Source organism: Stegostoma tigrinum, chromosome 2 (genome assembly GCF_030684315.1).
Source record: "Stegostoma tigrinum isolate sSteTig4 chromosome 2, sSteTig4.hap1, whole genome shotgun sequence".
In the NCBI taxonomy this organism is placed as follows: Eukaryota; Metazoa; Chordata; class Chondrichthyes; order Orectolobiformes; family Stegostomatidae; genus Stegostoma; species Stegostoma tigrinum.
This window is the reverse complement of record NC_081355.1, coordinates 160,359,773-160,374,990: the sequence shown is the minus strand read 5'-3', so window position 1 is coordinate 160,374,990 and position 15,218 is coordinate 160,359,773. Positions and strand designations below refer to the sequence as shown.

Here is a 15,218-nt window from a genome sequence, read left to right as displayed (position 1 = left end):
ACAGACAGTTACCCGAGGCTGGAATCGAACCCGGGTCCCTGGTGCTGTGAGGCTGCACTGCTAACCACTGAACCACCGTGCTGCCCACTAATTCAGTGATGATAACACCATTGAATGTCAAGGGATGATGATTAGTTTGTCTCTTAATGATGATGGTCATTGCCTGGCATTTGTGTGATATGAATGTCACTTGCCACTTGTCAGCCTAAGCTTGGATATTTTCCAGACCTTGTTGGATTCAAACAGGGATTTCTTAGGTATCTGCAGACCTTATGATGGAGGGAAGAAGTGTCACCTGTTGCAGAAAGGTATGAGATCCCTTTAACCTTCCAGGGTAAACTAATGCAGACTGGAATATAAAAAAACAAAGTACTCACCAGTATGGCAGCATTTGTGACGAGAGAGACAGAGTTAACATTTCAAGTCCAGTGACCTCCATCAGAACACAAGAAGGGTCACTCGACTTGAGAAGTTAAAACCCTGTTTTTCTCTTCAGACCTGCTGAGTTTCTCTAGAATTTTGTTTTGTTTCATATTTCCAGCATCTGTGTATTTTTTTTAATCTTGAATTAGACTGGGTCCTTTTCAGGACTAAGTGTGACCGCCTTAGGGCCTTTCATGAGTTTGTGCAGTGTACAGTGACGAGTGATCTGACCAGAATCACCATGATCCTTCAGGATGGCTTCTCCAGCACCAAGATGCGGGGTGAAAAATCGGACTGGGCCACAGTTTGGTTCTATCAGACTCTCCAATCTTCTAGCATGTTGAATTGTCGGAATCCTGATATGTTTACTGACCAGTGAAGGTAGGTTTGTGGGAGACAGTAGGTGAGAACATTGGAAGGGTTTTTTTTTCAAAAACTAGATTAGCCATATAAGTGAAGTGAGTACAAGAGCAGAGAGAAGCTGGGAATACTGCGGTGAGTAACTCACCTCCTGAGCCCCCGAAGTCTGTCCACCATCTACAAGGCACAAGTCAGGAGTGTGACGGGATACTCTGTATTTGCCTGGATGGGTGCAGCTCCAACAATACTCGAGAAGCCTGACACCATCCAGAACAAAGCAGCCGCCTGATTGGTACCACATCCACTCCATGCATCCCCAGTGCTTAGTAGCAACAGTGTGTACTATCTACTGGACTGCAAAAACTCACCAAAGATCCTCCAGCAGCATCTTCCAAATCCACGACCACTTCCATCTGGAAGGAAAACGGCAGCAGATATATGGGAATACCAGCCCCTGCAAGTTCCCTTCCAATTCACTCTCCATTCTGTTCCTTTCCTGTCGCTGGGTCAAAATCCTGGCATTCCAAAGGACATTGTGGGTCAACCCACAGCACAAGGACTGCAGTGGTTCAGGAAGACAAAAGTTCCCTCCTAAACAGTGGAGCCAATGGGGATCTCTGCCCACATTGATTGCCATTCCAATGAATAGCTTCTGTTTCCAGAAGCTGGTTCCACACACAAACCCTGGGATACGTGCCACAGCAAAAAGAAATGACAGGTGATGTCCCTCCTGACTTGTTTTCTTTTATATTTTAAAACCAATTTTTATGAAAATAAAAATGGAAAATTCAAAAAGTGTGTTCCTTTGCAAAGAAAGTTGAACAACGTTTCATTCTTCACTACATCTTGCTTCCAGTCAGTGACCAGTGGTGTTCCACAGGGATCTGTTCTAGGACCTCTGCTCTTTGTGGTCTTTATAAATGACTTGGGATGAGGAAGTGGAGGGATGGGTTAGTAAGTTTGCTGATGACATGAAGGTTGGTGGAGTTGTGGACAGCATGGAGAGCTGTTGTAGGGTGCAGTGGGACATTGACAGGAGGCAGAGCTGAGCAGAGAAGTGGCAGATGGAATTCAACCCAGAAAAGTGTGAAGTGATTCGTTTTGAAAGGTTGAATTTGAATGAAGAATACAGGGTTAATGGCAGGATTCTCGGCAATATGGAGGAAAAAAGGGATCTTGGGGTCCACATCCATAGATCCCTCAAAGTTGCTACCCAGTTGATAGGGTTGTAAAGAAGGCGTATGGTGTGTTGGCTTTCATTGGCAGGGAATTAAGTTTAAGTGCTGTGAGGTTATGCTGCAGATCTGTAAAACTCTGGTTAGATCACGCTTGGAATATTGTGTTAAGTTCCGGTCACCTCATTACAGGAAGGATGTGGAAGCTTGAGAGGGGGGACAGAGGAAATTTACCAGGTTGCTGTCTGGACTAGAGGGCAGGTCTTATGAGGAAAGGTTGAGGGAGCTAGGGCTTTTTTCATTGGAACAAAGAAGGATGAGAGGTGACTTGATAGAGGTGTACAAGATGTTGAGAGGCGTCGAGAAAGTGGATCGTCAAAGACTTTTTCCCAGGGTGGAAATGATATTACGAGGGGGGGCATAATGTTAAGGTGACTGGAGGAAGGTATAGGGGAGATGCCAAAGGTAGGTTCTTTACACATAGTGCGGTAGGCGTGTGGAATGTGCTGCCAGCAGTGGTCGTGGTATCAGATGCTACAGGGACATTTAAGTGACTCTTGGATAGACATGTGGAGGATAGTAAAATGTCGGGTATGCAGGATAGTTTGATCTTAGTACGGTAATAGGTCAACACAACATGTGGGCTGAAGGGCCTGTACTGTTCTATGTTGTTACATGTGCAACACCATTTTAAAAATTGATGGGCCATTCTTCATGTTACGTTTCCTGTGTGTTGCCTTGTCAATGGTGGACAGGCACTGGGGAATCAGGAGGTGAGTTATTGGCTGTGGAATACTACTGGACTATGAGCAGACTTGCCAACTCTTGGTTGATGGTGCTATGTGTTCAATACATTGGAAGGGATTGAGAGACTCTGATTACACTCTCTCTCTCACTCTCACCCTCACCCTTAGTCTCTTTCTTGTACTTTCTGTCTCACTTGCTCTCTCACACAGACACTTTCTCTCTTCTCCCCTCCACAGGGCGTGAGCAAACCCTTCTCTGAGGTTATCAAAGCGAATATCGGAGATGCACACGCCATGGGACAGAAGCCAATCACCTTCATCCGACAGGTACGTTATTGTTCATAGTGGATGGGAGATTAGTTAAGGTTAGTGTTTGAGAGCAGGGGGGAAAGTGAACATACAGCACTTTTGAAGCTGTACAGTTTCCACAGTTTACTTCCCTGTCAAGCTCTGCATATTCACCAGTATCGCGGACTCAGCACTAACCAATTCTGGTTGATGACGTTGGTGGGACATTTTACTTCCACGTGACCAACTGGTATCACAGGCACCGATTCAACAATCTGGTGAACATTGCTGCTGAAGTCCAGCTTTCTCCTTCTTTGCTGTCAATAACCCCTATGTCTGTCTTCTCTCCTCGTTCTGTCACTACTCAGACTCCCACTCTAACTCTCACTCTCACTCTCTCTCTCTCTCTCTCTCTCTCTCTCTCTCTCTCTCTCTCTCTCTCTCTCTCTCTCTCTCTCTCTATCTGGGCTCAATTTCCAACTATCTGCTCAATCTCTTTCCCACACACTTACCCACTGCCGTCAGAGTAAATAGCTTCTTTTCCTAGTTGCTACCAGTTCTGAAGAAGGGTCACTGGACTCAAAATGTTGACGCTTTATTTCTCTCTCCATGTTTTCTGCCAGACCTGCTGAGTTTCGCCAACAATTTCTTCTTCTGTTTTCAGATTTCCACATCCACAGTTCTTTGTTGTATTTGAGATGTTCAACTTATCTCTCTGATTACAATTCAGGATACAGCAGATTACCTCATGAACAGAAAATAACCAATTATTGTAATGCACTTATCTCGACGACTACTACAATTTTATTGAACTAGAGTTCATTTTTTATAAAATCTCTTGTTTTTGTTTCATCTTCTCAAACTCCTAAAGAGAAGGGAGAAGGACTTTTTGTGTTTTCTGGAATGTTCTGGCTTCAGTCATGTCACCAGTCTGTAGCAAATGGTGGCATGACCAATCTGAGGGCTGTTGTACGGCAGGTTTTCCTTAACCTGGTGCCATTCAGCTTCATCAATGTAAGAGTCTAATTGCTTCAATAGCAACATTGCCTTCTACAGCTAAGGATAATTAGAGATGGGAAAATAAATGCAGGCCCAGCCAGCAATGCCTACATCTGATTAATGCTGTTTAAAAAAAAATGCCCTTGATTTTTTTCCAAATTGCAAACCTCTTCTGGTATTTCAGATCTATAACAGTGCATGATTTCCATTCTTCCAGTTTCTAGTTGAAAAAAGTCAAATATGTCTACTGCTTAGATGTGATTCTAATTTTGGAAATCATTAGTTCAATAATTTAGACTGTGCTAAGAATTACAAGAAAGAAACCAGTTTAAGGTTGGAGATAACAAAAATTGCCGATGCTGGAGTCTGAGATAACACAGTATGGAGCTGGAGGAACACAGCAGGCCAGGCAGCATCAGTGGAATTAGGAAAGTTGACATTTCGGGTCAGGACCCTTCTTCAGAAAAAGTTTGAAAACTAGTTTTTGTCAGGCTTAACATGATGCAGTTGCATATGCTAGAACCTAGTTTATTAACACACAGGGATCTGTGGGGCAAAGGACTTTGCACAAACATTACACAAAAAAGCAGTCGTGAAAACTATTGATCTCTGCTGCATTCCCATAGCAACCCCCTGACCAACCTACTGACCTGATCTGAGAACTCCAATTGACAGTCACCTGTTCCTGCTACATCTCCATATTAACCAAGGCCCATCCAATTAGTGTGCTGTCCCCATGCTATATAGATAGGAACACTAATCTCCAAGAATGGTTTTTGCATTCTTGTCCTGATTGGTTTTGCTAAAATAAGACAAGAAGTTGAAGCTTTTCCTCCTGAACCAATCCATTTCTAAATTTTTAGTTGAGATGAAAGGTCATTGGCCTGAAACATTTATTCAGTGTCTCTCTTCCCCCTGCCAGACCTGCTGACTATGTTGTGAGCTTTCTGTTTTTATTTCAGATTTCCAGCACCTACAGCATTGTGTTTTATATAAATGCATGTTATTGTTGTCCTGGTTGATGCATTAGCCAGATCTCCTGTCCCCCAGGTTCTCGCTATCTGTACATATCCGAACCTTATCTGTGACCACAGTGTGCCTGAAGATGCAAAAAGCAGAGCAAAGAGAATTTTAGATGCATGTGGAGGAAAGACAATTGGTAAGATTAATTTTTCAACAACAACAAGCCTTTCTCAAATATTGTCCTCGTCACTAAAATTCACATGTGAAAATGCATGGAATCAGAGACATTTTTAAAGCTGTCACATAAACCATCTTCTTATCTGTTAGAATCTACAGGATGGCTCTGAAACATGGAGGTAGTATTTTCAATGGAAGTACAAAAGATGTGAAATGACACGACGCTGTTATATTGATTAATGCATTTACAATCTATCACTGTCCCTCATTCCCCTGTCAGCACACTCTCTCTCTCTCTCTCTCTCTCTCTCTCTCTCTCTATACACTCCCCTGCTGCTTTCCAACTTTGTCGCTCAGTTTCACTTCCTTTTTTCTCATTGGCAACGCTCACTATCCCCATTTCCCTGTCATTATCATTCCTCCTCTTAACCCTGTCTCCCATGTTCTTTTCTCTTGGTCTCTCTCTCCCTCTCTCCCTCACCCTCTCTCTACCCATTTTCTCTGCCAACTCGTCTCATCTCATATCCTTCTTCCCCTCAGCCCTTACCTTCTCTGCTCTCTTTCTCCATCTTCCCTTCTCTGTGTACCTCTTTACTATTTCCACCAAACCCCACCCCTCGTGTAGAAGTTGATGTGTGGGGAACGAGTCACTCTGAGGTAGATTTATGGCAAGGTCGAGAAAGCTGTCTCACACTGGAGTTTCTCTCTTCTTATCTCGATCTAATGTACTCTCAGAGACAAATCAATAATCAGTGCATCTCTATCGATTATTCCTGAACTAGGGAGAGAAAGATAAACCCTGGTTTGAAAGTATCAGTGAACCCTACACCCTGGAATGGGAGGCCTTGAATAGAATGGGGAGGTATCAAAAAGGATTAACCTCTGAAAATACTCATTGAGTTGAGAGAAACTGGGATAATTCTCTATGAACCAGAGAAAGTTGAGAAGATTTAGATATATTTGAAATGGTGAAGGCTTTGGATAGATTATTATGGGGAACTCGAAACAGTAGCAGGAGGCTTGATAATTGTGAAAAGAACCAGCGATGACCAGGGAAAAATTTGTTTAGATTTGAAGTTGTGATCTGGAATGTGTTGTCTGAGAGGGTGGGGCAAGCAGATAGACATAAACATAGTGTTAAGAGCTTAGATGTATACAGGAGAACTTTTTAAGCCAATATGTAGAGGATTCAACAAGGGACAGAACTGTTCTGGACCTAATTCTGGGAAATGAAGCTGATTGGTGGTTGAAGTGGTACTGAGGGAGCACTTAAGTGATAGTGATCACGATGTGATACAATTCAAGCTTCTTATGGACAAACAAATAGACATGAAGCAAAACTTTGATTGGGGAGAGCAGATTTCAGTAAAATAGGTAGGATCTGCCCAAGGTAGACTAGGAACAGCCACTAACGGGGAAATCTATAGATGAGCAGTGGAAGGCTTTCAAAAACGAAATAGGGTACAGGCGCAGCATGTTCCTGCTAAAGGTGATTGGAAGGAGTAACAAGCCCAGAGAACCATGGATAACCAGAGTATTCAGGATACAATGCAAAGGAAAAAAGGAACCCTTAGCAGGTACAGAGATAATAGGAGCTGCAGATGCTGGAGAATTGGAGATAACAAAGTGTAGAGCTGGATGAACACAGCAGGCCAAGCAGCATGTTAGGAGCAAGGAAACTGACGTTTTGGGCCTGGGCTCAAAATGTCAGCCTTCCTGCTCCTTTGAAGCTGCTTGGCCTGCTGTGTTCATCCAGCTCCACACCTTGTTATCCCTTAGCAGTTACAAGAGGAACAAATTAGCGGAGGCATTAGTGGAGTACAGTCCTGGGATTGTATTCATTAGAGTTTAGAAGGTGGAGGGGAGATCTAATAGAAACTTACAAGATAATGTATGGCTTAGAAAGGGTGGGCACTGGGAAGTTGTTTCTTCTGGGGAGGCTAGGACCCGTGGGCACAGCCTTCGAATTAGAGGGGGTAAGTTTAAAACGGAAATGAGGAGACATTTCTTCAGCCAGAGAGTGGTGGGCCTGTGGGGTTCATTGCCATGGAGCGCAGTGGAGGCTGGGACGTTAGATGTCTTCAAGGCAGAGATTGATAAATTCTTGATCTCACAATGAATTAAGGGCTATGAGGAGAGTGCGGGGAAGTAGCGTTGAAATGCCCATCAGCCATGATTAAATGGTGGAGTGGACCCGATGGGCCAAATGGCCTTACTTCCACTCCGATGTTTTATGGTCTTAAGTGCAGGGTGGAAAGAAATTAGGAAAACAGAGGGGATATGAGAAAATTCTGGCTGGTGAAAGTAGGGAAAATCCCAGGATATTCTGTGAGCATATCTATTGGAAGAGGATAACTAGGGAGAAAGTGGGGCCCATAACTGACCAAGGGGACAATCTGTGGGTAGAGCCAGAAAACATTGGTAGAGTGTTGAACCAATACTTGGCATCTGTCTTCACCCAACGGAATGAGGATGACGGTATGGAACCCAGGGGCAGACACTGGGAGGTGCTTGAGCAAATTCACACAGGGAAGGGCAAGGTGTTGGCAGACTTGAAAATGGACAGATATCCACGTCTGGATGAATAACGCCCCAGGCTGCCGTGGGAGGCAAGGGAGGAGATTGCAAGGACACCAATCCTCTCTGGCCGCAGGAGGTGCCAGAGGAGTGGAGAACAGTCAATGTGGTTGTGATATTAAAGAAGGGTTGTAGAGATCAGCCACAGAACTACAGACCAGTGGGTCTCTCATCAGTGGTAGGGAAACAGTTGGAGAAAATGCTGAAGGAGAGCATCTATTTCCTATTGGAGAGGCAAGGCTTGATCAGAGATAGTCCATGGGAGGTATTGCCTAACAAATCTGAGTTTTTTTTTGAGGAGGTGACTAGGTGTGTAGATGAGAGTAGTGTAGTTGAAAGCCTTTGACAAGGTCCCTCCCAAGAGCCTTATTAAGAAGGCAAATGCACGTGGGATACAGGATCATTTGATAAAGTAGATTCAAACTTGGCTCAGTTGTAGGAGACAGAGTGTGCTGACAGAAGGCAGCTTTAGTCACTGGAAACCAGTATCCAGTGGAAAAACATAGGATCTTGCTGGGTCCCCTGTTATTTGTCAGTTGGTGAAAACCAACTGGCTACAAAAAGACACGACCAATACTTCCTCATCTCAATCCACATGGACAAGGAAAACCACCACTTTGACTGGGATAACACCAAGATCCTGGGACAGGTTAGGCAGAGACAAGCACGAGAATTCCTGGAAGCACGGCACTCCATGAAGCATGCTATTAATAAACACATTGAACTCGACCCCATATACATTCTACTACGGAGGAAACGCGGAAGTGAGGCAATCCATCGTAATGGACCCCAGAGTTTAAAAACCTGGTGGGTTAACACACCGTGTGAAACAGAATGAACACAGCAGGCCAAGCAGCATCTCAGGAGCACAAAAGCTGACGTTTCGGCCTAGACCCTTCTTCAGAGCTCTGATGAAGGGCCTAGGCCCGAAACGTCAGCTTTTGTGCTCTTGAGATGCTGCTTGGCCTGCTGTGTTCATCCAGCTTCACATTTTGTTATCTTGGATTCTCTAGCATCTGCAGTTCCCATTATCTCTGGGTAGACACACCAATGCTTCATCAGAGGCTGCACTGAGGATGTTACCAAGCGTGGTAACGAAACATCTGCGGAACAACAAACCAGCTCAGTGAGCCAACGAACCTCAACAAGAGAGGTTAAATATTAAAGAAAGGCACAAGAGCAAGTGGGGAACTGGATGAACACAGCAGGTCAGGCCGCATCAGAGGAACAGGAAAGTCAACATTTTGGGTCAGGACCCTTCAACAGACCCTATCTGAAACATTGACTTTCCTGCTCCTCTGATGCTGCCTGGCCTACTGTGTTTCTCCAGCTCCACACTGTGTTATCTCCAGCTCCACTGATGCAGCCTGGCCCGCTGTGTTCCTCCAGCTCCACACTGTGTTATCTCTGACTTCAGCATCTGCAGTTCTTGCTGCCTCACAAGGGAAAGTGGACCTTCAGCTAGCATACTGAGAATTCAACATCCTCTGGAATATTGTGTTTTACAGGGTTAAGATGTCAAACAATTAAACAGGAGAAGATCATCATCACTTTCCTCTGGTTCTCCACCTGAAGGCAGGTCTGATCCACAGCACCACAGCCTCCACAGACACAGCTCAAACCCACCTGAGACCATAATGGCAATCAAACTGTATCTGAGCCCTAGCCTGATCCAGGCTAGCTGTCCAGCAAACTGAACCCGCAGCCCCTAGCAGGCTGTGCTGTACTGTCAGTGGTTACATTGCAAGCTTATTACAGTCAGGATAGAAATGGCTACAACTCCAGCATCGCTTTTATTGCATGGCCAAGTGCTGCCACTGCCCACTATTGGCATTGTGGTGGTGTGTTTGACCAGGTTATGAACACACCTTCTTTGGTCATTGAATCCTGAGATAGAACTTGAATCTAGAAGCGCTTACTCTGAGGCATCAACACTACACACTGTGCTACCAGGGATTTCATAACAAAACACCAGATTGTCAGAGAATAGTGTACAATGCAGGAGTGGGATTGGGTTCCCATAGTAATGATCTGCAAGATGATCACAGCCCTATTCAACATTCTCAATGTCTTCACCCAGGTGCCTACACGGCTAGTCAGGGTCTGGAGTGTGTCCGACAGAATGTGGCTAAATACATAGAGAATCGAGATGGAGGTATCCCTGCAGACCCAAACAACATCTTCCTCTCAACTGGAGCCAGTGATGCCATTGTGGTGAGTACCGCTCCATCGACATCTCCTGACAATCTTTAGAAGCTTACAGAAATACTTATGAAAGACTGTTTCTTTTGTGATGTAGGGAACATGGCAGCCAATTTGTACACAGTAAGATTCACAATTGGGAATGTAATCATGACCAGATTGTCTATGTTTATAGACGCTCGCTCCTTCGGTAAGCTGTATTGGAACTGTTTCCCACACCCTACACAGACAGCACCTAGGATTACCAGGTAGCAGCTCAGACAGTACTGTTTACACTCAGTGCCAAATCCCCTCAGCTGGCTTCTCCAATTTCAAACCTCCCACCACCCCTCACCTCAACACTTTGAAAGAGGGTTGCTGTAGTTCCTCATCTTGAAGGTCTGAAGCTTTGACCCTGTGTCTCTCTCGGGGAGAAACACGGAGCCCCGATTGGGTCAAATGGAAGGGAGACAACAGTCTAGATGTATTATCGCTAGACTGTTAATCCAGAGACCCAGATAATGTTCTGGGGGCACAGGTTCCAATCCCACCACAGCAGATGGTGGAATTTGAAGTGAATAAAATATCCAGAATTAAGAGTCTAATGATGACCATGAACCCATTGTCGATTGTCGGGAAAACCCACCTGGTTCACTAATGCCCTTTAGGGAAGGAAACTGCCATCCTCGATAATAAAATGTGAGGCTGGATGAACACAGCAGGCCAAGCAGCATCTCAGGAGCACAAAAGCTGACGTTTCGGGCCTAGACCCTTCATCAGAGAGGGGGATGGGGGGAGGGAACTGGAATAAATAGGGAGAGAGGGGGAGGCGGACCGAAGATGGAGAGTAAAGAAGATAGGTGGAGAGAGTGTAGGTGGGGAGGTAGGGAGGGGATAGGTCAGTCCAGGGAAGACGGACAGGTCAAGGAGGTGGGATGAGGTTAGTAGGTAGCGGGGGGTGCGGCTTGGGGTGGGAGGAAGGGATGGGTGAGAGGAAGAACCGGTTAGGGAGGCAGAGACCGGTTGGACTGGTTTTGGGATGCAGTGGGTGGGGGGGAAGAGCTGGGCTGGTTGTGTGGTGCAGTGGCGGGAGGGGACGAACTGGGCTGGTTGAGGGATGCAGTAGGGGAAGGGGAGATTTTGAAACTGGTGAAGTCCACATTGATACCATATGGCTGCAGGGTTCCCAGGCGGAATATGAGTTGCTGTTCCTGCAACCTTCGGGTGGCATCATTGTGGCAGTGCAGGAGGCCCATGATGGACATGTCATCAAGAGAATGGGAGGGGGAGTGGAAATGGTTTGCGACTGGGAGGTGCAGTTGTTTTTTGCGAACTGAGCGGAGGTGTTCTGCAAAGCGGTCCCCAAGCCTCCGCTTGGTTTCCCCAATGTAGAGGAAGCCGCACCGGGTTCAGTGGATGCAGTATACCACATTGGTAGATGTGCAGGTGAACCTCTGCTTGATGTGGAATGTCATCTTGGGGCCTGGGATGGGGGTGAGGGAGGAGGTGTGGGGACAAGTGTAGCATTTCCTGCGGTTGCAGGGGAAGGTGCCGGGTGTGGTGGGGTTGGAGGGCAGTGTGGAGCGAACAAGGGAGTCGCGGAGAGAGTGGTCTCTCCGGAAAGCAGACAGGGGAGGGGATGGAAAAATGTCTTGGGTGGTGGGGTCGGATTGTAAATGGCGGAAGTGTCGGAGGATAATGCGTTGTATCCGGAGGTTGGTAGGGTGGTGTGTGAGAACGAGGGGGATCCTCTTGGGGCGGTTGTGGCGGGGGCGGGGTGTGAGGGATGTGTCGCGGGAAATGCGGGAGACGCGGTCAAGGGCGTTCTCGATCACTGTGGGGGGAAAGTTGCGGTCCTTAAAGAACTTGGACATCTGGGATGTGCGGGAGTGGAATGTCTTGTCGTGGGAGCAGATGCGGCGGAGGCGGAGGAATTGGGAATAGGGGATGGAATTTTTGCAGGAGGGTGGGTGGGAGGAGGTGTATTCTAGGTAGCTGTGGGAGTCGGTGGGCTTGAAGTGGACATCAGTTACAAGCTGGTTGCCTGAGATGGAGACTGAGAGGTCCAGGAAGGTGAGGGATGTGCTGGAGATGGCCCAGGTGAACTGAAGGTTGGGGTGGAAGGTGTTGGTGAAGTGGATGAACTGTTCGAGCTCCTCTGGGGAGCAAGAGGCGGCGCCGATACAGTCATCAATGTACCGGAGGAAGAGGTGGGGTTTGGGGCCTGTGTAGGTGCGGAAGAGGGACTGTTCCACGTAACCTACAAAGAGGCAGGCATAGCTGGGGCCCATGCGGGTGCCCATGGCCACCCCCTTAGTCTGTAGGAAGTGGGAGGAGTCAAAAGAGAAGTTGTTGAGTGTGAGGACGAGTTCAGCTAGGCGGATGAGAGTGTCGGTGGAGGGGGACTGGTCGGGCCTGCGGGACAGGAAGAAGCGGAGGGCCTTGAGGCCATCTCCATGCGGAATGCAGGTGTACAGGGACTGGACGTCCATGGTGAATATGAGGTGTTGGGGGCCAGGGAATTGGAAGTCCTGGAGGAGGTGGAGGGCGTGGGTGGTGTCACGGACGTAGGTGGGGAGTTCCTGGACCAAAGGGGAGAAAGCTGGTATCGGTCTCTGCCTCCCTAACCGGTTCTTCCTCTCACCCATCCCTTCCTCCCACCCCAAGCCGCACCCCCCGCTACCTACTAACCTCATCCCACCTCCTTGACCTGTCCGTCTTCCCTGGACTGACCTATCCCCTCCCTACCTCCCCACCTACACTCTCTCCACCTATCTTCTTTACTCTCCATCTTCGGTCCGCCTCCCCCTCTCTCCCTATTTATTCCAGTTCCCTCCCCCCATCCCCCTCTCTGATGAAGGGTCTAGGCCCGAAACGTCAGCTTTTGTGCTCCTGAGATGCTGCTTGGCCTGCTGTGTTCATCCAGCCTCACATTTTATTATCTTGGAATCTCCAGCATCTGCAGTCCCCATTATCTCTGATACCCTTAACTGCCATCCTCACCTGGTCTGGCCCTACATGTGACTCCAGACCCACAGCAATGCGGTTGATTCTGAACTACCCTCTGGATAATTAGGGATGGACAATAAATGTAGCCTGGTCAGCGATGCCCTCATCCCGTGAATGAATTTTAGAAAAGGGGCAGGAGGAGGGCAGTAAGACGTTGTTGGGAAGTAATTATTTTTGGGGAAGGTGTTGAGTTGGATAGAGTTAACATGTTGCCAGGCACTGGGGAGAATGGTATCTGTTTACAAAGCTATTGTGAGGACATCCAGAACATTTTCTATTCCTCCTCTGATGGACTCTACATGCAATATGTTGCAATGAAAAAGCCGCAAGATTGAGCAAATGGCCGTGCCTGAACTGGTTCTTGATTGTGTTCACTTCTTGCCGAGAACAAATTACACAGCCCATCCTTGAAAACTGCCAGTAATTACCAGGCAGTTTGCCAGCAAGCGTTCACCAGGAAATTGATTATCTAAAATGCTACAACTGCAAACTGCACAGAAGCAACCTCTGCTCTGGAAGTGACTTTCAGTACAGTGTGTCACACCTTGACAACTGCTGACCTGCAGTAGTACTGTTAGTGCTGTGAATGTTGCTGACACTGCTGTTGAAGTTAATCCAGTTAACAAATTATAAACCAGGAGAGGTGCTGCAGTGGTAACGTCACTGGACCAGTAATCCAGAACCCAGAGCTAATATTTTGGAGAATAAAAACAAAATGCTAAAGAAACTCAGCAGGTCTGGCAGCCTCAGTTGGTAGAGAACCCTTGACTCTTCTTCAGGAATGTACTGGGGACGTGGGTTCAGATCTACCATGGCAGTTAGTGAAACTTGAACAAAACCTGCAATTCAAAAGCTACCCTAATGGTAATCATTGCCAATCGACTGCAGGATGGCATGCCAAGAGCAGCACCAGGCAGACCTAAAAATTGGGAGCCGACCGGCTGAAGCTGCAAAACAGGGCTAATTCTGCACCAGACAGCATAAGCAGCAAGTGATAGGCACAGCTAAACAATCTCGCAACCATTCGATTAGAGCTAAACTCTGCAGTCCTACCACATTTAGTCATGAATGATGGTGGACAATTAAACAACTCACTGGGGAAGGAGGCTTCATATCCTTAATGATGGAAGAGCCCAGCACATCAGTGCAAAAGATAAGGCTGAAGCTTTCACAACCATCTTCAGCCAGAAGTGCTGAGTGGATGCTCCATCTCGGCCTCCTCCAGTGGTCCCCAGCATCACAGGTATCAGTCTTCAGCCAATTTGATTCACTCCATGTTATATCAAAAAATGGTTGGAGACACAGGATTTTTAAAAAATTCACTCATGGGCCATGAACATCGCTGGCTGTCTGACATCTGTTGTCCCTCCCTTGTTGCTCCTTGAGAAGGTAGTGTTGAGCTGCCTTCTTGAACTGCTCAGTCCACCTGCTGTGGGTTAACCACAATACCTCTAGGGAGGGAATTCCAGGATTTTGACCCAGTGGCTGTAAAGGAATAATGACATATTTCCAAGTGACTTGGAGGAGAACTTTTACAAGTGCTGGTGTTCCCGTGTATCTGCTGTCCTTCTAGATAGAAGTCATCAAAGATTTGGAAAGTCTGTCTAAGGATCTTTGGTCAATTTTTGCAGTGCATCTTGGAGATAGTAGTACACACTGAAGAGTTGCAAATGTTGCTGAATATTGTGCAAATGTTAGCAAATGTCCCGCACTTCTGACCTTTATGATGGAGGGAAGGCCATTGATTGCACAACTCCTCAGACACTGAAGCAGTGTTCAATTGCTGTAACATCTGGACAATATCCAAGCTTAGGCTGACAAGTAGCCAGTAACATTCAAGCCCCACAAATGCCATGCAGTGATCATTTCCAATAAGAGCCAATCCAACTACTGCCCCTGATATTCAATAGTATTACCATCACTGAATCCCCCATTGTCAACATCCTGGGAGTTACCATTGATCAGGAACTCAAGCAGCCAATAACACACCTCCTGACCCCCTAAAGCCTGACCACCATCCACAAGACACAAGTTGGGATTGTGGTTGAATATTCTCCATTTTCCTGGATGGGTGCAGCTGCAGTGGTACTCAAGAAGCTTGACACCATCCAGGACAAATCAACCCACCACATCCACAAGCATCCACTCAGTCCACCACCGACACTGTGTAAAGTCACCATAGTTTCACAGAGAACTGCGCTCCCATTAGAGAGACAAATCTGGTGGTGGTTTAACTTCGGGGTCACCATGCCACAGTCGAAGGGTGAGGTCAAGAAGGTGGGACCTTTTGTGATAAGCTCAGCCAATACAGGAATTGAAC

At 46.8% G+C, this 15,218-nt stretch overlaps 1 protein-coding gene across 4 annotated transcripts in view; it reads left to right on the top strand.

Annotated features, from left to right (window-relative positions):
• LOC125466526 (alanine aminotransferase 2-like) overlaps positions 1-15,218 on the top strand; it is a 79,275-nt gene that overhangs the window by 25,792 nt on the left and 38,265 nt on the right. For all 4 annotated transcript variants that reach the window (XM_048561143.2, XM_048561127.2, XM_048561134.2 and 1 more), the window contains 3 exons: positions 2,942-3,031; positions 5,042-5,150; positions 9,789-9,922. In XM_048561143.2, the coding sequence (XP_048417100.2) occupies positions 2,942-3,031; positions 5,042-5,150; positions 9,789-9,922 (333 nt within the window). The remainder of the gene's footprint in view (positions 1-2,941; positions 3,032-5,041; positions 5,151-9,788; positions 9,923-15,218) is intronic.